Raw genomic sequence first — 24,278 nt, 5'->3', positions numbered from 1 at the left:
AACAGACCTGCTACTGAAAGCTTCAAACCCAACTTCCACTCTGCAGCCTAAATGAAGTCTTCAAAGATGTCATTGCAATTATGTCTCCTCCTGCAAACTACACACCATCATTGGAGAGATTTTCTTCTAGGATTTACTGAGTAGATCCTTGAAAGTTCCATTTAAAAAAAAAATCTGTGATCAGCCCTTTGGTCAAAGTAAAACCTTCAGACAATTTCTCATGGCCTGGGGTAAGAAAGATTTGCTTGACATTCCCTTGGCTCTAATGGAGAAAGAGAAGAAGAGTTGTCCTTCTTTTTTTTTCTCCCTTGCCCAAGGTTTAGAGCAAAACAGATTATGGGACCTGGTTGCAGTTATTACTGAAGCACATTAATGCTCTATGACTTTATGACTCTTTTTTGTTTGTTTCGGTGTAAGCAGCTTAATTCCTCTAAAAATCTGATAAGGAGCATCATCAAAAAGTTAGCTGTGACCTAGATAAAAAATATGGATGTCTGGGTCATAATTTACCACATAATGTAAGCAACATAGTTTGCAAGTGCATATGTGGTGTGTGTGTGTGTGTGTGTGTGTGTGTAGGCATGTGTGTGTGTGTGTGTAGGCATGTGTGTGTGTGTGTGTGTAGGCATGTGTGTGTGTGTGTGTGTGTGTGTGTGTGTGTAGGCATGTGTGTGTGTGTGTGTGTGTGTGTGTGTGTGTGTGTGTGTGTGTGTGTGTGTGTGTGTGTGTGTGTGTGTTTCATTCCACTGCTGGGATAGTTTCCATCTCCCAGTTCTCAATGCCTGGCCTTGTCCATCCTGGCACTTGGTCACCCTTCTCCTGCCTACCATCGCCACTAGGCTATGAGCCTTCTGAAGGTAGGGCTGTCTAGTAGCCCTGCAGCCATCACAGCACACATCATAATAAAACAAAGAACTCTGCAAGTTATTGAGAAATGAGGGAGCCTGTGCAGTCCCATCTTGGGCACCGCAGGGTGCTACGTGAATGCTTCTTCTTAAATGGTTTTAGAATCAATGGAAGCTGTAATAAAAGCAGAGTTCTTTCTTCTCTCCTTTTTCCCCTGCCCCCATAAAAGAAAAATCACAGGAAATATATAGAATTAAGACTGGAAACTGTTCCCCATCCGTTCCCTCCCCACCTCCTCCCTGCTATCCTTGGACCAGGAGTATCTGATAGCCCCTGGAGGAGGTCCCCAGAGGCCTGGGGAGTTTCTGTAAGGCTTGACTCCTTGGAAATACAACGCAGGTGATCAAGGCTGAGATTTCAGGTTCTAAACTGCAAATGTCTTGACATATTTTCCTTTCAAATGGCTGGAAAAAATAATAAACTATATTTTAATGTTTATTTGTTTCAAATACAGCATTTTCTTCAACAGACAAATGCAGAGTTTTCAGCCTAGAAGAAAACAGGTTTAAATCACCATCCCAGCAAGCATTTTTTTTAAAAAATAGTACCAGCAAGTGATCATTTGAAAGCAGTTTAATGCACTTAGCCAACAGGAGTTAACAGTCTTTTTGGAATAACCTAACACCTTAAGCTTATTTTCTAGTCTTGGTTCAGATGAATTCTAACCTTAAGAATTAAATAAACAAAAGGATGCCGTGGGAACACGCTGAGCCCTATAATTCTAGTTACATATACAATTTCTAGTTCAGTATACAAATTCTACATTTGCATGTTGAGATTCTTTTATGATGACCAGAAGGGAAAAAAAAACTGGACTTTCTATGCATATTTTAAGATGATAATGCAGGGAGCTGGGAGGCAAAGTGTGCTTCTCCACCTTTCAATGAGTTGGAAAAATAAGGAACTGTGACTCAGTCCAATGCCCAAAGAAGAATGTGGAAGAAAGAAAGCAGAACAAGGCTCATTAAGGTATGACTAGCCATTTCTTTTCAATATGGCGGCTTACAAACAGACTGAAGGGTTGGGGAGACAGCACAATGGTTCTACAAAAAAAAGGTTTTCATGCCTGAGGCTCTGAGCTCCCAGGTTTAGTCCCAGCACCACCATCAGCCAGAGCTGAGCTGTGCTCTGGTATCTCTCTGTGTATCCTTCTCTCTGTAATGATTTATCACTAGAATAAAAGCAGATAGGGGCCAGGCAGTGATGCACCTGGTTAAGTACACTCGTTACAATGCGCAAGGTCCTGGATTCAAGTCCTTAGTCCCCTCTTGCAGGGGGAAAGCAGTGCTGCCTGAAGGTGTCTCTTTCCTTCTCTGTCTCCTCCTGTCCTCTCAATTTCTCTCTGTCTCTCTATCCAATAACAAATAATAAATTATATACATAATATATATTATATTATTATAATGTTATGTATTATATTATTATAATAATACAGTACATTATATTATATATCATTTATCACATATCACAGATCATAGATCATATATTATATATTATATATATTACACTTTTAAAAAGTCAAACAGTCCATGTAGTGGGAATCAGAATCTGGAACCAACACAAGAAGTGTTTTCTTTGTTCGCTTATTTTGTTCATTTTTACAAGAGCAACTGCTCATCTCTGGTTTTAAGTGGCACTGGGGTTTGAACCTTCGTTACCTCAAATGAAATTCCTTGTACATAACCATGAGGCTATATTCCTAACCCTCTGAAACCATGTTATTTATATCTGGGCTAACCCAACAATGTCAGGAGAGGAAACAGACTCAGGAAGAGGAAAAATGCATCTAAGGTCACAGATTCAAGTTTAGAGAAATAAGAGATTTTGAGAAAAAAAAAAGTTCAAGAAACAGTCCTGCTGACACCTAAAGCCTGCAAACCCAGGACATGAAGGTCTGACTAGGAAAACCTGAGTCTCTAATGTATACTCTCTGTTCTTGGTAACTACCAGCATGGCTTCACGTAGCACTGAAAACTTTCCTCTGATGTTGGTGTGATGTCGTTCTCATTCTGTCCCTGCAGACACTGAGTCTTAGAGACTCATCTGGTATCTTCTGGATGGCACAGCATTTCAAATCTTGCTGTCACCTCTTCCCCCCACTCAGTCTTTCCACTCTCACATCACTTTGGGGTCCTGGTACGTACCTAGTCACCAGGGAAGAAAGTCTTCCCTCAAGTGCCAGCACACACAGGTTCTAGTCCTGTCACAGCAGGAAACAAAGCCAGTGTTATGGTCCCAGGGGTCTATGTTATAGCATGACTACTTGGAATCTGGTCGACACACAGTTGACCTAACAGATGGACAAAATAAAGTGTCTTTGGGCAAATTACATAACCTTGATTTGCGATAATCACGCATCTTTTTTTTTTTTTAAGCCATGAAAATCCATCCTGTGCTCAGACACACTAGGCTAAAAATAGCTCTGTCGGCCAGTAAATGTGTGTAATTTTTCCTTTGTACATCTCCCCATCCACTGATTCCTCCCTCTCTGCAGATAAATATGCTCCAAGACAGGCTGCCAGTCCTCCCTCTGCAGAGTCCAGAGTGTTTGTGCTCAAGATAGACCTAAATGTTTCACTCTCCAGGCAAACAACTATATCTGTTCACTTTGCCATACAGCAGAAGCCAATTCTGACTGTATCTTTGGTATGGAGCAGCCAGGCACAGGGACCACTTGCTGCCCTAAGAACCTGAGCCTTATCTCCTTCCATAAGACCACCCTGTGAGGCCGGCATGAGTACGGTATTGCCTGCAAGACAAAGAAACCATAGCACCCGGAAGTGACATAGGTTCAAGGTTCAGTTGAATTCATCACGAGGAGCCCACTAGATAGTTCCTGAAGGGGAAGGACCAATGGTTCTGGCTCAGACACAAAGCCTTCACATGTGGACACTTTCTCCTCTTCAGCTGTACCTCCCACTCACCTCACCAACCCCACCACACACACACACACACACACACACACACACACACACACACACACACACACACACACACATCCCCATTGTGCACTTCCCAAGCTTTTTAAAAAAATACTGTCTTTTTCATCTCTGAGCTATTAATGTTTCTTGGGATGCATTGGATCGACCTTCTCGTGGTGCATCCCGTGAGTACCCATTCACTGGGGAAACTGACAATCCTTCCTAGCCGACTGAATCCACATGGATCCCAGTCACTTTCAAAGCCAGCAACAAGCAGCTCCTGACAGCTTTCAACCTGACGCTGTTGACTGGCTACGGAAGAAGGGCAAACGCTAGAAGAAGAAGAATGTTTCTTATGGTAGGGTCTGGGCAGAGCACAGACATTACCGTGTGCAAGAATCCAGGTTCAAGCCCTTGGTGGACTCTTGCAGGGGAGAAGCTTCATGAGTGGTGAAGCAGTATTGCAGAAATCTCTATCACTTATCTATCTACCTATCTACCTTCCTATCTATCTATCATCTATCTATCTATCTACCTATCTATCTATTTATCTATCCTATCATCTATCTATCTATCTATCTATCTATCTATCTATCTATCTATCTACCTATCTATCCCATCTATCATCTATCTATCCTCTCATCTATCTAACTATCTATCTGTCCTACCTATCATCTATCTATCCTATCTATCTATCTATCTATCTATCTATCTATCTATCTATCTATCTATCCTACCTATCATCTATCTATCTGTGCTACCTATCATCTGTCTACCTATCTATCTATCTCTCTATCTATCATCTGTCTTCCTATTTGCTCTCAGTTCCTCTCTGTCTCTATCAAAAAGAAAAAACAAAGAGGGAGAAAATGCCACTTATGGTAGATGTTTGCTACCTGTGAAATAAATAAGTCATCATCTCCTTCAATACTCATTAGCATCCTAAGACATAGATTCTGTCATCATCCCCAGATTGCCCATGAAAGTAACTCAAGCACCAAAGAATCAAGGTCATACAAAGAGTACTGTGAGAACTAAGCCTGCTGGACTCCGGAAGTCAGAGATCTGGTGGAAATATTTCCTTAGCACACACTGTAATGGAAGCACCTGTATGCTTAATTTTAAAGGACATATCACCCAAAAAAACCATAAGGACATGAGTCAGGTTACAAGATGGCTGCCTCCATGTTTGAGGAAACATTGCTGTTGGCCACGGAAAATGCCTATTGTGTGAAGAATGAGAATATGAATAAGAGAGTCCCTACCCCCAAGGTTCCTTTTTATTCAGTGGGTACTATATAGTAATATCGATCGTTATGGCAAAATAATTTGCGATGACATGCTACTCTCTCACTGTGAGACAAGATTAATTTTTTTAAATATTAATTCTCACAATAGAGAGATAGCCCAACATTAGAGCATAGGCCTTGCATGCCTGAGGCCCAGGAAGCCCCAGTTTTAATCCCAGATTCAATGCTCTGATACCTCTCATGAAAACAAAATCATCCCTTTTTGTAGAGAAATGTTATTTTTTTTTTAGTTCAGATCATGTGACCAAGAGGTAAGATACTTCCAAACAGGTGTGTTGTTAGCTTTAAAAACAGAAATGAGGGAAGTCAGATGGTAGCACAACGGATTAAGTGCAGGTGGTGCAAAGCTCAAGGACCAGCATAAGGATCCGGGTTCGAGCCCCCGGCTCCCCACCTGCAGGGGAGTCGCTTCACAGGCGGTGAAGCAGGTCTGCAGGTGTCTCGCTTTCTCTCCCCCTCTCTGTCTTCCCCTGCTCTCTCCATTTCTCTCTGTCCTATCCAACAACAACACCAAGAACAGCAACAATAATAACTACAACAATAAAACAACAAGGACAACAAAAGGGAATAAACAAATAAATATTTTTAAATATTAAAAATCAATAAATAAATGTGTTGGCAGGGATCAGGGAGCTAGTTCATCCAGAAGGGAGCTTCCTTTCCTACACATGCAGCTCAACCTCTCTGACCTTGATCACTGGGGGGGAAAGCCTGGGTGTTTATTTCCCTCAGTATCTCTCAGTGACTATCTCTCTCTCATTTAAATATATATATATATATATATATATATATATATATATATATATATATATATGGCAGAGTAATAAAAAGTCCCAGTGACCACAGAAAACAGTAAGCAAATAAATGAACAAATTGGCAGGAAAGGCAATCATAAATGTTAAAGCAATAAGGGTTAGTATTTCCAATAGCTATAGCCTAGAGCCAAAGATCAATACAAATCAATACTTTAGGGCAATTAAAAAATCAGAAGAAGGGAGTCAGGTGTAGCTCAGTGGGTTAAGCGCAGGTGGCGCAAAGCACAAAGATCGCCATAAGGATCCTGGTTCGAGCCCCCGGCTCCCCACCTGCAGGGGAGTCGCTTCACAGGTGGTGAAGCAGGTCTGCAGGTGTCTATCTTTCTCTGCCCCTCTCTGTCTTCCCCTCCTCTCTCCATTTCTCTCTGTCCTATCCAACAACAATGACAGCAATGACAATAACAACAATAAACAACAAGGGCAACAAAAGGGAAAATAAATAAATTAATTAATTTTTAAAAAATCGGAAGAAAAGGAGGAAGGGGATTGAAACACAGATACCACCACAGAGTGGATGTGTAAATTCGCGATACATAACTAGTTAATTTGGCCAGTTCGTGCTTGTGACCCCAGTGACTGAGACACCTGAAGCTACTTCTTTTTTTTTTTTTTTCCCTCCAGGGTTATTGCTGGGCTCAGTGCCTGCACCATGAATCCACCGCTCCTGGAGGCCATTTCCCCCCCTTTTTTGTAGCCTCGTTGTGGTTATTATTATTGCCATTGTTGATGTTGTTCATTGTTGGATAGGACAGAGAGAAATGGAGAGAGGAGGGGAAGACAGAGAGGGGGAGAGAAAGATAGACACCTGCAGACCTGCTTCACCGCCTCTGAAGCGACTCCCTTGCAGGTGGGGAGCCTGGGGCTCGAACCGGGATCCTTAAGCGGGTCCCTGCGTTTTGCGCCACATGCGCTTAACCCACTGCGCCACCGTGGGACCCCTGAAGCTACTTCTAAATCAGCAATAAATCACTCAGTCCAGGTAAATGCCACCTGGGTCTGTTTCCTGGACTTCGAAAATCAAGAGTGTTGGGGGGAGATGATATCTTCTCTCTATTCCCGCCCTGAAATTTGAGGATCCAGTGACTCTGGGAGTGGCAGGTTCTATCACATATTCTCCATCCAAACGTTTCAGAGGCAAATTATATGCATCAGCAGCTTAATTGCAATCTCAAGTAAGAAATTTCAGCCCAGAGCAATCATGGCTAAAATTACAAGTCACAAGAACAGGTATTATTTTTATGTATTTATTTATTTTTAATGCACATACTGCCAATGGGTCGGCCCTGTTTATTATGTCAGCGTTTGCTTCTCTATATAAATTTTTCATTATCAAGATAAAGATCCTCCTGAGAAATAAGAAAAGCCCCCAAATGGAAGTAATTCCCTCCCCCTTACTAGATACACACACACACACACACACACACACACACATATATATATATATATATATGTATGTATATATCATATACGCCTATGATTTATATAAGTCCTACATGCATGTTCCATATGTACACAAAAATATGTAGTAGTAGAAAGACAAAAAATAATTTTCCTCTTTTCTATTTTATTTGATGGGAAAGAAAGAAATTGAAAGAGAAGGGGATGATAGAGAAGAAGAGAGGGGTCCTGTGGGTGTAGATAGCTTAATGGGTATGCAAAAAGATTCTTCTGCCTGAGGCTTAAAGATCCAGGTTCAATCCACTGCACCACCCACCGTAAACCAGTGCTGAGCAATGTTCCGATAAAGAAAAAGAAGAAGGGTGTGGTGGAAAAGATAGACACCTGCAGACCTGCTTCACTGCTAGGGAGGCGTTCCCTCTGTAGGTGGGGGGTGAGGGCTGAATCCCACATCCTTGTGCGTGGTAACATGCACTCAAGTGAGTATGCCAGCCCCAATGCTAGAAAAAAGGTTGTATGTATATATGTGCATATAAATATGTTTGCAAATGATTCCTGTTTGCAATAAAAAAATGCGAGTTGTTTTTTTTTTTAGAAAGATGAAAACTAGCCATCTGAAATTCTAAATAAAAATGACAGGTCATCTGGTTTGAGGAAAGGAAGTCACAGTAAGTATCAGCAATTCAGAGAATTTAGTATGATGATCCAGGTAGGAACAGCTCACTGCCACACCCAGGTGCTGCCACCGAACAGAGGCAGCCCAGACCTCCAGGCTGGACAGAGAGCACAAGTCCCCTTCAGCACAGCTCAGCTCCACCATGTGTATTTCCACTGTGTTAAGGAGTAAGTCACGAGGTGTCACAGTGGATCAATTGGCAGGGCTGTTAGCAGTCCAGACACGCAGGTGGTGCTTCGGGCTTCTGACCAGTGCTGACACAGCGCCTCTGGACAGGTCTGCAACTGGGCTGCATATTGAGAAGTGTGCCTCCTTAGACATAGTGGCCAGTCAAGGACAGTCCGTGGGTGCCCTCAAGTCCCTCCCCCTGCTCCCACCCCACCTCATTCAGAAAGCATTAGTAGTAAAGGTGCTGGGGGAGGGGACCATTTCAGTGTTCTGGGCTGGGGAGACAACATAATGGTTCTGCAAAAGACTTTCCAGCCTGAGGTTTGAACTCCCAGGTTCCATCCCCTACACCACCATAAGCCAGAGTTGAGTAGTGCTCTAGCCTCTCTCTCTCTCCCTCTCCCTCTCCTTCTCCCTATTTCTTTCAGTAAAATAAATATACAAAAGAAAAGCAAAATCAGTGTTCTATTGTCTCCACTGAGTTCTTAGAGCAAACCCGAAATGTAACAGTTTCCCAATGCCTATACATGAGACAAGGTTTAGTCAATAACTATAAGTCTGTCTAAGATATCATTATAACCCAGGTTGTAGGGAAGATCATGGCCACCAAAAGGTTTGATTAGGATGCCATCACTACAGTGCAAAGCCCTGGTGATATTGCACGGGGCTGTCAAACCCACGTGCCCTACATGTTATAACAAGTTTCATTCATTAAATTAAAATATACTGATGCAAGTCATATAAAAATACTCTTATGGAAACTTTTAGAAAAGTGCCACACTACTACTGCAGCCTGGGAGATGGCAGAGTGGATAGTGTTACGAGTTCAGGCCCCAGTGTCATTTGTATCAGAGCAAAGCTCATGTTCTCTATCTGTCTGTCTGTCTGTCTGTCTGCCTGTCTATCTATTCCTACCTCTACTTCTCTCAAATTAATTTTTTAAACTCTTCATTGCTTCCATGACTTAATTTTCTGATAGGACAGAGATTTTGGCAGCATCTATTCAGAAATTTTGTAGACAGAGATAGCATAATGGTACGCAAAGAGACTTTCATGCCTGAGGCTCCAAAGTGCCAAGTTCAATTCCCCACATCATCGTAAGCCAGGGCTGAGCAAGCTTTGGGGAAAAAAAAATTAAATTAAAAAAGGCAGCATAAAAGTTGCCATTTCTTGAGCACTTGCTACAGACAAGCTTTTTGCATGCATTAGCTAGTCACCTCCAAGCCTAAAGCTCAGGCTTATTAAGTGAAGACTCAGAAAAGCCTAGACACTTCCCTAATGGCAAATAGTACTTTATGGGCAGAGCCTGGGCTTGGACCACTCTTCTCACGCCAGAGAGGAAAACACACACAGAGACACACTAGGGGAAAAGAATTGTGCAGGAGCCACCCGTGGTAGAACAACTGGCTGAGCGCATGTGTTATCATGCACAAAGACACAGGTTCAAGCCACCAGTCCCCACCTGCAGGGGGGAAGCTTTGCGAATGGCGAAGCAGTGCTGCAACTGTCTCTCTGTCTCTCTTCCTCTCTACTGCTCCCTTCCCCCTCTCGATTTCTGACTGTGTCTAGCCAACAAATAAAGATAATAAAAACTGTGCATATTTCCGGAATATGTATAGAAACATACATATATACAGTCAGAGCACATGTCTGCCTCTGGCTGACTGATTCTCTTATACACACACACACACACACATATACACACAAACACATAAGCACTAAGTCCTTCTAGAGGACAACATCACATGTGAATACAACTCCACAAATTTTCTATTGTGCAAATCATCCAAATAAGCAGATTAATGGCCCTGAATATACTTTCCTCACACCGGTCCTTACGATTAACACTTCACGCCACATGCTTTAACCCAACGCACTGCCGCCCGACTCCCAGTATTTTCCTAACATGCAAAGCACTCCAGGAAATGTAAGGTGTTATCACAATTCATATCATAATTGATGGCTGTGGACTCCCAGATTAATCCCAAGAGAAGGGCTAAAATTGTCAAATGAAGAAAAAAAGCTCAAGGAAAAGTATAAATATTTTTTTTATTGGAAGCCTAAGGATTCACAACAGATTCACATTATCCAGAGGCAAAAATTCTCAAGTCAACACTCCTTCACAGAAAAAAAAAACAAAAACTCTTTTTCAGACTCCTGTTTGTTTGTTTGTTGTTTTCCTGCAGATCTATATAACTATTCTTACAACAATCACTCACCTGTCTATCAGGCTTGCAGACTCTCCTCTAGCTGTCCCAGATGTATCTGTGGAGATTGTTAGTAAGACTGAAGGCACCAATGTGTCCGGAAGTCTGGCCCTATCCCGCTAGGGAAAGGTAGGCTGTGGGTATGGATCCACCTGCCAAGGCCCATGGTCAATGTAGACGCAAGTACAGAAGCCAGACCTTCTCAGCTTCTGTACCCCATAAAGAATTTTGGTCCATACTCCAGAGGGCTAAAAAACAGGGAGGTTTCCAATGGAGGGGATAAAACACAGAAATCTAATGATGGGAACTATGTGGAATTATAACCCTGTTACCTTACAATCGTGTTAATCATTATTAAATTGTTAATACAAGAAAAAAAATAAGGAAAAGAAAATTGACAACAAATTCCACTGTTTGTGGGTATGGTGCTGTTGGTCTGCTTCTAATTCTGCTTCTAAGACCCCTTCTCTTGCATTGCTTAATGCTGTGGTCTATTTACATAATCATTTTTTTTGTTTGAGACCCACACTGATTTAATCCCCAATGGTTCGCACTTTTTTTTCCACTCCGACCCCTCTCCTAGTCACACCCTGTTTTCCACCATTTAATCCCCACTGGTTCGTGCACTTTTTCCTTCTCCCCACCCCCTATCCTACGTACATCCTCTTCCGACCTGACACTTCTGCCTCAGGAGATATAAAGGACAGGATTTTCTAATGAAGAGAGATTAGATAGATTGTACTGTATTCCTGCTCATCAATAAAGATTGAACTGCATTCCCAGCTCAGCCATGAGTCCCTGGTCGTCTGTCTCCCACCTGTGAAGCTAGCCTAGCACGGTGCAAGTACAGCTCAGCTTCCTTTACTCAACAGGTGGACTTGGCACATCAGCTGTGTGTCACGGGGGTGGGGGGGAGTCAACAGTGAACAAGACAAAGAAGGTCCCTCACCATCAAGGCACTCATCAAAAAGAATCAGGGTCATTTAAGGGATGCATGTATCCTTGTGTTCACAATGGTGCTATTCACAATAGCCAAGGAGAGGGGAAGCAGCATTTGACAGGTGACTGGATAAAGAAGTTATGGGATGCAAAATAGAGACCCCAAATCTCATCTGCTCTATTCTTACCTTTAGGTTCCTATTGAACAACTTGTTCTGCTTTAGATCTTAGCGCTTTTCAGTCACCAAGCTACAGATGCTACCCTGATGCCAACATGCAGACTACCTCACTGATGGGTTCTGGAACCTCACCTCTCTAGAGTCTTGCCCCACTAGGGAAAGACAGAAACAGGCTGGGGGTATGGATCACCTGTCAATGCCATGTCCAGTGGAGAAGCAATTACAGAAGCCAGACCTCCCACCTTTCACACCCCATAATGATCTTGGGTTCATACTTCCAGAAGGATAAAGAATAGAAAAGGTTTCAATGGAGGGGCTGGGATACGGACCCCTGGTGGTAGAAAATGTGCAGAAATGTACCCCTCTTATCCACTGGACTTGTCATTCATAATTAAATCAGTAATAAGTAAAGAAATAATTAAAAGAAGTTATGGGATGGTATACATTTAATGAAGTTCTATTTTTTTAAGATTTTATTTATTTATGAGAAAGATAGGAGGAGAGAGAAAGAACCAGACATCACTCTGACACCTGTGCTGTGGGGGATCAAACTGGGTCCTCATGCTTGAGAGTCCAAAGCTTCATCACTGCGCCATCTCCCGGACCCCATAAAGTTCTATTTGATAAAAATATGATGTTGTGTCCTTAGAGGCAAAATGAATAGGACTGACAGTGATTACATTTACTGATGTAAGCAAAGAGATTAAAGACAATTACAGAATGGTTTTGCTCAAACATCAAGTATGGATGAAATAAACAAATGTGCAAAAAAAAAAAAAAAGCAAAAATTCAGCCAAGCTGTCTCTCAGACATTATGAGAACTACAAAATGGGGCCCAGGTGGCGGCACACCTGGCACCTGGTTAAGTGCACACATTACAGTGTGCAAGGACCCAGGTTCAAGACCCTGGCCCCCACTTGCAGGGGGACAGCTTCATGAATAGTGAAGCAGGGCTGCAGGTGTCTCTGTCTCTCTCCCTCTCACCCTTGTCCACCCCTATCAATTTCTGTCTCTATTCAGTAATAAATAAAATATTTGTAAGTGGAATTTTTAAAAGAAACATAAAAATAAAAAAACAAAGAGCTACTTTACATTGGATGAGTGTGAAAATATCCCTCTAAGGGAGTCGGGCGGCAGCGCAGCAGGTTAAGCGCAGGTGGCGCAAAGTGCAAGGACCTGAGTAAGGATCCCGGTTTGAGCCCTCGGCTCTCCACCTGCAGGGGAGTTGCTTCACAGGTGGTGAAGCAGGTCTGCAGGTGTCTATCTTTCTCTCCTCCTTTCTGTCTTCCCCTCCTCTCTCCATTTCTCTCTATCCTCTCCAACAACTATGGCATCAATAACAACAATAATAATTACAACAACAAAACAAGGGTAACAAAAAGGAATAAATATTTGAAATATATATTTGAAATAACTAAATATAATAATAATAAAGAACTAAAAAAAATAAATAATATCCCTCTAAGTCTTAGAATACTTTTAAACAACCATCAAATCATTAATGCAAATGAAGTGACCATGGAGGAATTGACCTCCTACCACTGAGGGAGAAGGGCTGAGCAGCAAACAAGGTGGCATGTTAGTGGAGTCTCCCCAAAAAGCTCCTTGTGACTGGAGTCTCTTGACCATGTTGAAGACGAGACTTTTCCAGGGCAAAGGGAACAATCAACAGAACTTTCCCGCTAGAGTAGAGTTTGGAGTTTATTCCAGATGTAAGGAAAAGCTAGAGAGTAGCAAGATATGATTCATGCTTCAAAAATACCCTCTTGCTCATTCGTGGGAAACGGACTAAGAGAGATGGGAACCTGTGAATACTGCGGGGACGGGGTTGGGGGGGGGCTTAATGATGTCTGTCACCTGAACGAGATAGCTGCTTCTTCTTCAGAAGGGTTTGCCAGCTCTTTCATGCAAAGCCTTTTGCTTCCAATATTAGGAAACTAAAATTGGAAAGGGAAAAAAAAAAAAAAAGCTGCAGCCTGGGAAGGCAAAGTGTGTTATCAGGACTCATAGGTGCAGGGAGAGGAGAGACTCCCCTAACATTGCTGAAGGCAGAAAAGGTGGAATAGTGATGTTTCCAGAGGTCAGTCTATGGTGTGTTTGGACTCAGCCTTCACATCTCTGGTCTTCAGTTTTCTTATTTGTAACAGTAGAACCCATATAGGTAGTTGGGGTGGCATCAATGGTTTGATGGCTGATCAAATAAAAAGACCCTTCCTGTTTTTTTTCTTTTTGCCTCCAGGGATATTGCTAGGGCTTGGTGCCTGCACTACAAATTCATGGCTCCTGGCCCCCTTTTTTTCTCATATTATTTGGTAGGACAGAAAGAAATGAAGAACAGAGGAGGGAGACAGAGAGGGTAAGAGAAAGATAGACACCTGCAGACATGCTTCACTGCTTATGAAAAGACTCCCCTGCAACTGGGGAGCAGGGGCTCAAACCCAGATCCTTGAGTAGGTTCTTGCATATAGTACTATATGTATGCTTAATTGGGTGTGCCACCCTCAGGCCCCCAGACCCTTCTTATTGCCTCCAGTGTCACCGCTGGGGCCTTGGTGCCTGTGCTACAATCCACTGCTCCTGTGGCCATTTTCCCATTGTATTGCCTTTGTTGTTATTGTTGTTGTTATTGCTGTTGTTGTTGCTGGATATAACAGAGAAAAATTAAGAGAGGAAGGGAAGACAGGGGAGAGAAAGATAGACACCTGCAGACCTGCTTTACCACTTGTGAAGGGACACCCGGGGACTCGAACAGGGATCCTTACACAGATCCTTGTGCTTTGCTCCAAGTGCAGTATTGTCCTGCCCCCAAGACCCTCTCTTTTTAAAGATTTTTTAAAATTTATTTCATATATCATGGAGAGGGAAGAGGAAGAGGAGAGATAGGGAGAGGCAAAGGGAGAGGGAGAGGAGGAGAGAGTCAGAGTACCATTCCAGCAGGAACAGTGAGGGGCATCAGTCAGGACCCTCAGGCATGCAAGTCCTTCACTCTACCAGTGTCACTATCTCCCCAGTCGTGGAGATTCGCCTCATCTCCAATAATCGTTGGATATTTGTTTGCTATAAAGACAATGGCATCAGTGATTGTAAATCAGGCTGCAAAGATAGGAAGGAAACCTCCCTTTCCCCCAACAGTTATACCACAAAGCAGGTAACAGAGGAATAACCCTGCAAGAATGGACCAGACTAAGAGCTAGAAGCCTGGAACATATTGGAAGTTACACTTTCTCTACCTTCATTTTCTCTAAACTTTGTAATTAATTACCTGCAATGGAAGTTAACATCATGCCAAATTCTAATTCTAGTTTAATTTCTTCTTTTTCTTTCTTTTTTTTTTTTTTTTTTGCCTCCAGGGTTATTGCTGAGGCTCAGTGCCTGTGTTATGAATTCACTGGTCATCTCTTTTTTTTTTTTTTTCCATTGAATAGGATAGAGAGAAATTGAAAAAGGAGGGAAGGTAGAGAGAGGAAGAGAAAGATAGACATCTGTAGAGCTACTTCACCACATATGAAGCAACCTCCCTGCAGGTTGGGAACCAAGAAGGCTTGAACTGGAATCCTTGAGTCCATTCTTGAGCTTCATACTATGTAGGCTTAACCCAGCACGCTACCGCCCAGCCCCCCTAATTTAATTTTTTCATCATCCTTATATCAGTGATTAATGTGGAGGGGGTGATACTACCAAAAATAGGAGAATTTCTATAATCACCCCACTACAATTTGGAACAATCTAAACATTACCTTCCACAGAATGTGACTGAAAAGGTTAAGTACCAGATATTAATCTAAGTATTTAACTGAAAAAAACTTTTCTTGTTCCATGGTGGTGCAGTAGATAAAGCATTGAACTTTCAAGCCTGAGGTCTTGGTTTTAATCCCTGGGAGCTCATGTACCAAAGTGCTATCTGGCTTTCTCTCCCTCTCTCTGTCTCTCTCTCTCTCATCTTTCTGATTAATAAATAAATAAAATCTTTTAAATAAAATAAACTTTTAGAGGACAATGCGTAACATTTCATAATCCTGCCAACTCTTCCTATGAGGTCACTTCTGTGAAGATAGTTATTTTTCAAAAATGGAGTGTGATTTCGGTTGTATGTTTTTGTTTGTTTCTTTGTTTGCTTTTTTTTTCTTTCAGTAATTAGGATCTACTTCCCAACTTTGCCTCTGCCCTGTGGAATCTCATGTGCTCTCTTTTGAATTGAGGTAAGCCCTGGAGAGACAGATAGTAGAATCAAGGTAGGTGAGGGTCCGATATCCTTTCATGAGCACAGTGAATCCATCCTAGGCAAAAATATGAATCTTTCCAGCTAATAAATTTCTATGGTTGAAATTAGAAACTTAGCTAGAATTTCCTATCTCAAAAGAGATGCTCTGACAGAGTAGTAGTAGTATGCATAACCTCTAAAACTGAGGTATCATCTGTGAGACCTCCGTCAATTCACTTAGCCCACCGTTTCCTTATGGTGAGAATGAGAATGTGAGAAGGAGTTATCTGGAGCCTGGGAGTTAGTTTAGCCTATTAAAGCCCTACTTGGTTGCCTGAAGGCCCATAGGTCACAGGTTCAATTTCCCATTCCATCTTCCTTCTAGAGATAATCAGTTCTCTTTTCCTCTACCTCTCTCTCTTTCTCCTCCCTCATTCTCTTTCTTAGCATAAAATAGATAAATCAGTATTTTTAAAAAAGAGAGAGGCAGAGTGGGAAGAGGCCAGGTAGTGGCACTCCTGGTTAAGCGCACATATTACAATGCGCAAGGACCCAGGTTCAAGCCCCTCATCCCCACTTGCAGGGGAAAAGCTTCACAAGTGTTGAAGAAGGGCTGCAGATCTCTCTCTCTCTCTCTCTCTCTCTCTCTCTCTCCCCCTCTTCCCCTCCTCTCTCAGTTTCCCTGTCTCTATTTCATAATAAATAAGAATTTTGTTTTATTTTAAACAAATTATGTATCTCTTAGGGTGATGATGAAGGTTACTGAGCTGACTTCAGAAAAGCTCTAGCATCAGAGGGAGGACATGACCAGCGCTAGAGCCCCAACTATCGCAAGACCTTTGAGAAAAATGTCTTCATTCCATACTCACACATGCCTTGCATGGGTCTTCACTATAAGACTTGGTTTTTATGTCTCCCTTTTCTACCAAATTAAACATTTCCAGCAGACAGAAAATAACTTAACTAACTCGCCAAAATCAGATTCAACGTCCACAGCATGAAGCATGGATAGCCTTGAAGAAATGACTGGCTGTTTGTTGTTTTTAACTATTAGTCACCTGTGTTTAGGTGCATGTGGCCAGAATTTAGATTTTTTTTTAATCCAATTTAAAAAATACCAAACCAAACAAAAAGAAGTGATAAGAAGAGTAGAAAGGGCCAGGGGTAGATAGCATAATGGTTATGCAAATAGGCTCTCATGACTGAGGCTCCAAAGTCCCAGGTTCAATCTCCTGCACCACCATAAACCAGAGCTGAGCAGTGCTCTGGTAAAAAAAAAAAAAAAAAAAAAAATTAAATAAAAATAAATGTAAGAAGAGTAGAAAGGACAGAAATGAGGAAGGGAAGAAGAAACAAAAGAAGAAAAGATCTTGATCAGGAAATGACCACTGTGTCTATCAGTTGAGCATGTTTGAAAAACCCTGTTTTCTGATAATTTCTAAAAGAGATTTCCTCCCAATTCTATGCTGAGACTTAAATCCACAATAGGCAAATTTATGACTCTTGCTTTTGACAATGTGTGTTGGATGTTTGGGGTCACTGATTTAGTTTCATTTACTTGTTCGGAAAAGGGGAGGGGAGGGGTGTTGTGTATTCTTGAAAAATGTGAGCATGGACAAATGTAATAAAAAGGAGAGTTGTAGTTCTGTCTCTACACAATTTAAATTAATTTCCATCTGAAGCTCTACAAAAAGCTAAATGTTCCTTAGATGTACACTGTTTAAATCCTCTATTATTTTTTATATACCCAAAAGGAGGACATCTAAATGTGCATTGATTTTAAGCTGATAAGAATCTCTGGTGAATGTGAGTTGAGAGGGTTTTTGTTTTTGAGGTTTTTTTTTGTTTGTTTCTTTCCCCCTTCCTGGCCTCCTAGGAATAGTTAGTTTGCAGCAATTTTTAATTAAAAACAGTTCTTGTACTAAGAAAATGGGGGGGGGGGGTAGGGTAAAAGACCTCAGGAAAATAAAATTAGTACAAGAGTCCTAGAGTTTGTTTTCTAAGGTCATTTTGAGATCTCAAAAAAAAAAAAATAAGAGAGTTTGGAAGTCCTTATTCTTAAAATGGCACTTTTGGTTTCATTTAGCATTTTCCAAATAGCTCTCCTTAGCACTCCCAATCTTCCCCTCCCCCACGCCCCAGCAGTCCCCCCTATGGAGGGGGAAAAAACTTGGAAAGTTCTGTGTTTAACACAAAAAAAGCATTCATATGCCTCAAAGTCACAGCAACATTTTTCTCTCGAAATTTCAAGGGAGGGGAGCATCCAAGTTATCAGAAAACATTTTTCCTCCCCACCTCCATCCAAAATATTTAATACCTAATCTCATTTTAACTAGCTTCCATTGGAACATCAAGGATACTAAACTAGCCCATGAATAAACATGATGTTACAATGTGAAACCCTGTGAGTGACCAAAGTATATAAAAATGTAGCCGAAAGAAAAGACCAAGAAAACTCAGTCCCTCTGCCCCTCCCCAGGGAGCTTCAAAGTGGAGCAGAGGAGGGGGTGAGAAGCAGCACATTTAAATTTCAAGGTCTTCAAACATCTTGGCATTCATATGAAATCCAGTCAATCTAAGAACTGGGATTCTAATAGAAATTCTTGGATGTGAGGCTTCCAGTTGTAATCCCAGTTTGCTCTTTTGGGGTGGGATGTGTAATGTCGATAAAAGGGAAGGAAAAAAAAATAGTTCAAAACAGAAGAAACACACAATGGAGACTATATCTTCCTGGTGCTTGTAGTATTTGCTTAACATTGGCCTCCTGCTAACACACACACACACACACACAAATATATATCCTTCAAAATATTTTCAGTGGAAAATGGAGACAGTTTGAGTCATTTGAATGAGTGCACAGGGTAAAGAAACATTTTTTTTTTTAATAATGAAGATTTTGATAACTTGCTATATGTTCTAAATTGTAGATTCCTTGAAGCATAATGAAATCCCTCCACTAATTGTAAAGGTCATTCTTCTGTGTTTTACATGTTACCTTTCAGCTCACAGCTTATATCTCAGGAAGTGAAAAGAGGACTGTTTTTGTTGTTACAGAAGCATTTCACAGAACACATTCTCAAGTGCTTAGAACATAAGCCTCTGCGCCACCCCCCCCCCACATTGAATGCAATCTGTGTACAGCACTCAGTTATGTATTAATGTTCTTCCAAAATTCATCTGAGACAGTGAGACCATTCAGATTAATGGATCTGGGGAGACATTGGATGAATTCATGGCAGAGGGCTACAGGAAAAAGTTCACTCCTTCCTCTGGCTGGGGAATGACAGCACACTCAAAGTTCAGAGCTTCTCTTAATGCCATTGAAAAGAGGGGAGGAAGGAAGGTACCTTCTCAATTTATTTTATTATTAAATTCCACTGAAATTCTGATGCTGCATATATATTATTTCCTAGAACAGTCCATAACATTTAAAAGATAGTTCTTGCCTCATACGCTCCTTGAAAAAGAGGCAAAGTCCTAGAATCTGGCAAACACTGGTGTTCCTTTGACAGAAAGATGGGGGGGGGGGGTCTAATCACTAACCCTCCAATAAAACGTTGAGATAATAAAATAAATATAAACCACGCTGTAATAAAATACATGTAAGGATGAGTAAGGACCTTTAAGGGGGAAAAGAAGCAGACCAATAACCTATAACCAAAGCAGCAGCAGAGGTAACAGCCCCCAGACCCTGAAAAACAAGCAAAAACCACCATGGGAAAGAAAAATTTCAGTGACATAGTTCTCACTCTTTACTTTTTTCATGCAGTGATTCATGGAGGTACCAGTCACACACACGGATTGAGAAATCTACTTTGACCCAGGAACTGTTTGCTTGAAGTTCTAGTTCTAGTTTTAGGCAGAGCTGGCAGTGTCTCTGTCTTCCTGTCTTCTCCCACCATGCCAGTACCATTGGCCTTTCTGAGCAAAATACTATGCGCAGAGAAACCACATCTCTGGGCGCTATTGGGAGTTCATGATGCTTTTTCATACTGAAGAAAACCAAGTCTCAGGCTTGTGTAGAATCTGATTTCATATATCAAAGGGACATTGCAGGTAATTTACAGAAAGGACAAGCCAAAATCTCTGTCAGTTAGTAAGTGACAGAAGCTAGTTAAAAACTGGATTAACTCCCAACCCGATACTCTTTAAGCTACAACTACCCTGCTTCCAAAGGGCTTTGATTCGAGTTAATTAGAAGAAATCTATCAATATTCATGAATGAGTGGCACGGGGAAGGAAAATATGTAAGTGCCACGCTCTTACTTCACGTTCTACAAGGAAGAAATCTCTGGAAAATGACTACAAAGTTGAGTCCAATGAACTTGTCGCAAATGATTTGCTAAGGTTTCTGTCTGACAAACTTTATGTTCAAAAACAATGGAGCTGACAGCATGATCCAGCACACAGTGTCCACAGAAATGAACCATCAATGAAATATCACTATGTAGTATAATCAGTAATCAATGAAACAACACTACGTGGTACCAAAAGGAGGAACCAGAGAAAGAAAAGAAAGAACAGTCTTGCCCCAAATGGTTGGACCTATGGGTTACAATGTAACTTTCCATGAAAATTTCTCTTTAATAGATGCTTTCTTTCCCAGTTACATGCTACTATCAAAATGTAATAATTCAGCTAATAATTAAATCTCATAAGAGCCAATTATTTGCACATGTAAATGAAAACAAAGTTAGAGCTCTGGGTCCATGGCATCCTTTATAGCTTGGCAAAGAAAAAAGAGGAAGTACCAAGACAACTATTTGAATAATTGGTAGAAAAATCTCACTAAAGGGGTTGGGAAATGTCTGGGGATTTTGTGTCCTGGGTATGCTCAAGAACACACCAGAAGATAGTACACATGATTTTTGGAAGTTTATTTGCTTGTTTTGTAACAAAATCTCCTCACCAGGTCCTTAAGCTATAGTTCTTCTTTTTCTATTTTTCCGCTATCTTTCTTTCTTTTTTTTTTTTTGGGGGGGGGCGCTAGAGACACAGAGAGTATGAAAAACATCACTGCTTCAAAGATTCTTTCAGGATGATGGGGGCTGGGTCCCCTACAAGATAAAACAGCACATTATCCAAGTGAGTTATTTTGACAGCCCAAGTAATTATTTCGTACTCAAAGAATAAAACTCTTAAAGTAATACTGTATGGTCCCAAACTTAAGGTTCCTGAGTGTAGATACTCCTGAGTTTGGATCAATCCTTGTGTGAGCACAAAGATAATGTGCCATTTTCAAAAGTGTGCTACTAAGCAAAATATGTTGTCAATATCTGAACTCAGAATGATGCCAAAAATGTTATGATAAAAAATACTGAATATTAGATGCTATGGGTAATAAGCCATACATGGCATATCTTTTTGTACCAGTGTATAAAGTTTAAATTGCAATACATCAGTCATGAAAATCCAAATTAGTAATAATTATTATAAAGTAAATATGCTGTAAATGGGAAACTTATCTAAGGTCCTCTCTCAAATGTGAAGCAAATGCCTCTTGTGGATTTTTAACTGTCAGGATAGAGAAGCCTCCCAGATAATTTTTCTGGTGCAGAAGGGCCAAATAGTCGCTCAAGATCAGGGAAACAGAGAAATATGTCCATTCCCCTCTTCCCCCAACCAAGGATGGAGAAAAGTCCTGTCTCTACAACTCATCGAAAACTTTCTCAAATGTAAGACAGACAGTGGTCATTTTATAATCTTTTTGTTGTTCAATCTTAGTGGTCATTTATCAGTGTTTGTTTGTTTTTTTAACTCTTCCCCAATCCATGTTGCTTGTAACATGTGTAATTGAACTATAAAACATCTTCTACCCTCCTCATTCTAATGGAGTCTGGTTGACCATGAGTTTATGAAAGAATTTAAGATTCCCACACAGAGCTGCAAAGATGTGCAGGAAACATGGGGATGTTGACACCACCACCACCACAACAGCAACAAAAACAAAACACTAATTATCTTTTCCTGCCAGCACCTCAGCACATAGAGCAAACTAGTTCACACTACTGGCTACTGGTTTCTAAGGGGAGCAGGTCATGATCAATTCTATTCAGCATCTATAGTGTAGTGATATATACAGAAAATAGCAATAGGAAAAACAGCTCAGTTAAAAAAAAATCACTCCTTGTCCAGCAGTTAGCCAATCAGAAAGCAGGTCACATCTATTGAAAAGTTATTAGCTTTAAATATTTAACATCATGAATTGTCCACAAGTCCACTGACAATTCAAGCAAGTGCATTTTGTTTCATCACACAAGCCCTTTTCGAGAGTTAAGAACCTGTTTTCAGTCTAACATTCTCCCAAGCTAGTCCCTAAAACCTCTTTGCCTCGCAGAGAAAACTCAATGCCTAGTGATTATTTTACTTCCTAAAAGCAACTAGCATGCCTATAGAAGGAGGAGGAGAGGAAGAAGAAGAAGAAGAAGAAAAAGAAAGAGAAGGAAAGAAGAAAAAGAAGAAGAAGAAGAAGAAGAAGAAGAAGAAGAAGAAGAAGAAGAAGAAGAAGAAGAAGAAGAAGAAGAAGGAGAAGGAGAAGGAGAAGGAGAAGGAGAAGGAGAAGGAGAAGGAGAAGGAGAAGGAGAAGGAGAAGGAGAAGGAGAAGGAGAAGGAGAAGGAGAAGGAGAAGGAGAAGGAGGAGAAGGAGGAGAAACAAAAACTTCTCAAAACACTTTAGCACAAAGTCCCAACTTCAACAGGCAAGTATACACAGCCTAACAGCAAGACCTGTCAGCCTGATGAGCACAGAGAGGGGGAAAAAAAATCAACTGGAGTTAAATATTTAAATTGCAGGAGGCAGTGTGGAGTTCTTGCACTGACAAAGTTTTCAAAGTCCTGTTTTCACAGTTCCCAGAGTTGCTGCCCCTGGGAAGAAGCTGAGCTCTTAGGCTGAGGCACTAGGAGACAGATTTACAAAAACTGCATCTGACCTGAACACTAAAGCAACTCAGGCCAAAGACAGAGAAGACACTCCCACCAGAGTGGGCAAAAGTCAAGAGCCATCTCTCCCACCGCCCCCCCACCACCCCCCATGTACCCCCCAAGCAACTGGTTTCTGCCTTCAGCACAGAAATAGACAAACCTGTGTTGCCCTAGGGCGACTTCTGAAAAGTCCTTGGGTCCACTCTATAGCCCCCCTTCACCTGCCTCTGGCTGACTTGAGACACCCAGTGCAGGTGGGAGCAGACTTCCCAGGGTGGGGTGGGGGGTGTTGAAATGTTCTTTTATCACATGCAAATGATCAGTAACTGAAAATCTCCCTGGAAGGGATGGTGTGTGTGGGGGGGGGGGGGGGGGGCGGGGAGGGGAGATATCCAGAAACACTGGGAGTCTGCACTGCCCAGAGTTAGAACCCTGGCAAGGCAGGCAAGTACTAGGTTGTCTTTTAGAAGATTCCAGCAGCAAACTGACCCCTTTTCCAAGAGTTGCTAAGCTAGAAGACGCAGCCTTCAAACTAGTGGCTCCTGAAGAGGAAGACGCTCCTGGCCAGGGAAGAAGGTAGTATCTGAGTGGGATACTTCTCACAGGAGGGGCCAGCCCCACAATCCAGACACAGTTTGGGGAGAAAGAGAAAAAAAAAAAAGAAAAAAGCATGGGGGGAGAGAAAGAAAGAAAAACAGAGAAGCCACAAACCCACAGGCACGATGGAAGTACTTACCTCTGTGCGAGACTGCAGCCTCTTGTTCATCTCATAGATCCGGTACTCTGGCTGTACCATGTAGGGTGTATGTCTCCTATAAAATGGGCCGAAAGGCGAAGAATAGAAGGGGTCGTGTGGTGTGCTGGACATCTTGCTTGCTTGTCGAAAATCCAGCTCAACAGTCTGGCAGGAACGTCCATGCAGAGCACATGGGCTGCCCTGGGCTCAGTACGAAGTAAGCGCACGCACAGGCTCTCTTGCTCCCTCTCTCTCTCTCCTCCCTCTCCCTCTCCCTCTCCCTCTCCCTCTCCCTCTCCCTCTCCCTCTCCCTCTCCCTCTCCCTCTCCCTCTCCCTCTCCCTCTCCTCTCCCTCTCCCTCTCCCTCTCCCTCTCCCTCTCCCTCTCCCTCTCCCTCTCCCTCTCCTCTCCCTCTCTCTCCCTCTCTCTCACACAGAGGCAGGCAGGCAGAACACTGGCTGGGAACTGCTGTCGGAGCTCGCAGTGGCAAGTGAGGGAGCGCGGGAGGAGGGAGGGAGGCGGAGGGAGGGAGGGAGGAGGGAGAAAGAGAGAGCACAGGAGAGGAGGGAGAGAGAGAGAGAGAGAAAGCAGGAGCTCCAGAGAAGGAGGGAGGGAGGTTGGTGGCGGTGGCAAGGAAGGGAGGGGAGGAGAGAAGGGAAGGAGGGAGGGTGGGAGAGAGGGTGGGGGGAAAGAGAGAGAGAGAGAGAGAGAGAGAGAAAGAGAGAGAGCTGGATAGCTTTAGGCACAACTGCTTGGTTTTTAAAGAAGCAGTGTGTGCAGAGGTCATTTCCTGTCCACACTGTGGACTAGTTCAGAAATATAATTCTCCTCCTTGCAGTTTGACAGAGGGAAGGCTAGGTTTGGTTTTAATTTTTTTGTTCTTTCTTTCTTTTTCTTTTTT

The 24,278-nt window shown here is 42.1% G+C and overlaps 1 protein-coding gene across 9 annotated transcripts in view; it reads right to left on the bottom strand.

Moving 5' to 3' along the window:
• LDB2 (LIM domain binding 2) overlaps positions 1-24,045 on the bottom strand; it is a 436,562-nt gene extending 412,517 nt beyond the window's left edge. For 4 of the 9 annotated variants that reach the window (XM_060188312.1, XM_016185912.2, XM_060188314.1 and 1 more), the window contains exon 1: positions 23,378-23,655. In XM_060188312.1, the coding sequence (XP_060044295.1) occupies positions 23,378-23,509 (132 nt within the window). In that variant the 5' untranslated portion in view covers positions 23,510-23,655. Of the gene's footprint in view, positions 1-23,377; positions 23,656-23,809 lie in introns of those variants that run through there. The other 5 variants (XM_007517864.3, XM_007517865.3, XM_060188311.1 and 2 more) reach the window with 4 other exon arrangements.
• Positions 24,046-24,278: the final 233 nt, after the last annotated feature.

The sequence above is a fragment of the Erinaceus europaeus genome, chromosome 3 (genome assembly GCF_950295315.1).
Source record: "Erinaceus europaeus chromosome 3, mEriEur2.1, whole genome shotgun sequence".
NCBI classification, from domain to species: domain Eukaryota; kingdom Metazoa; phylum Chordata; class Mammalia; order Eulipotyphla; family Erinaceidae; genus Erinaceus; species Erinaceus europaeus.
This window is presented reverse-complemented; position numbering and strand designations above follow the sequence as displayed.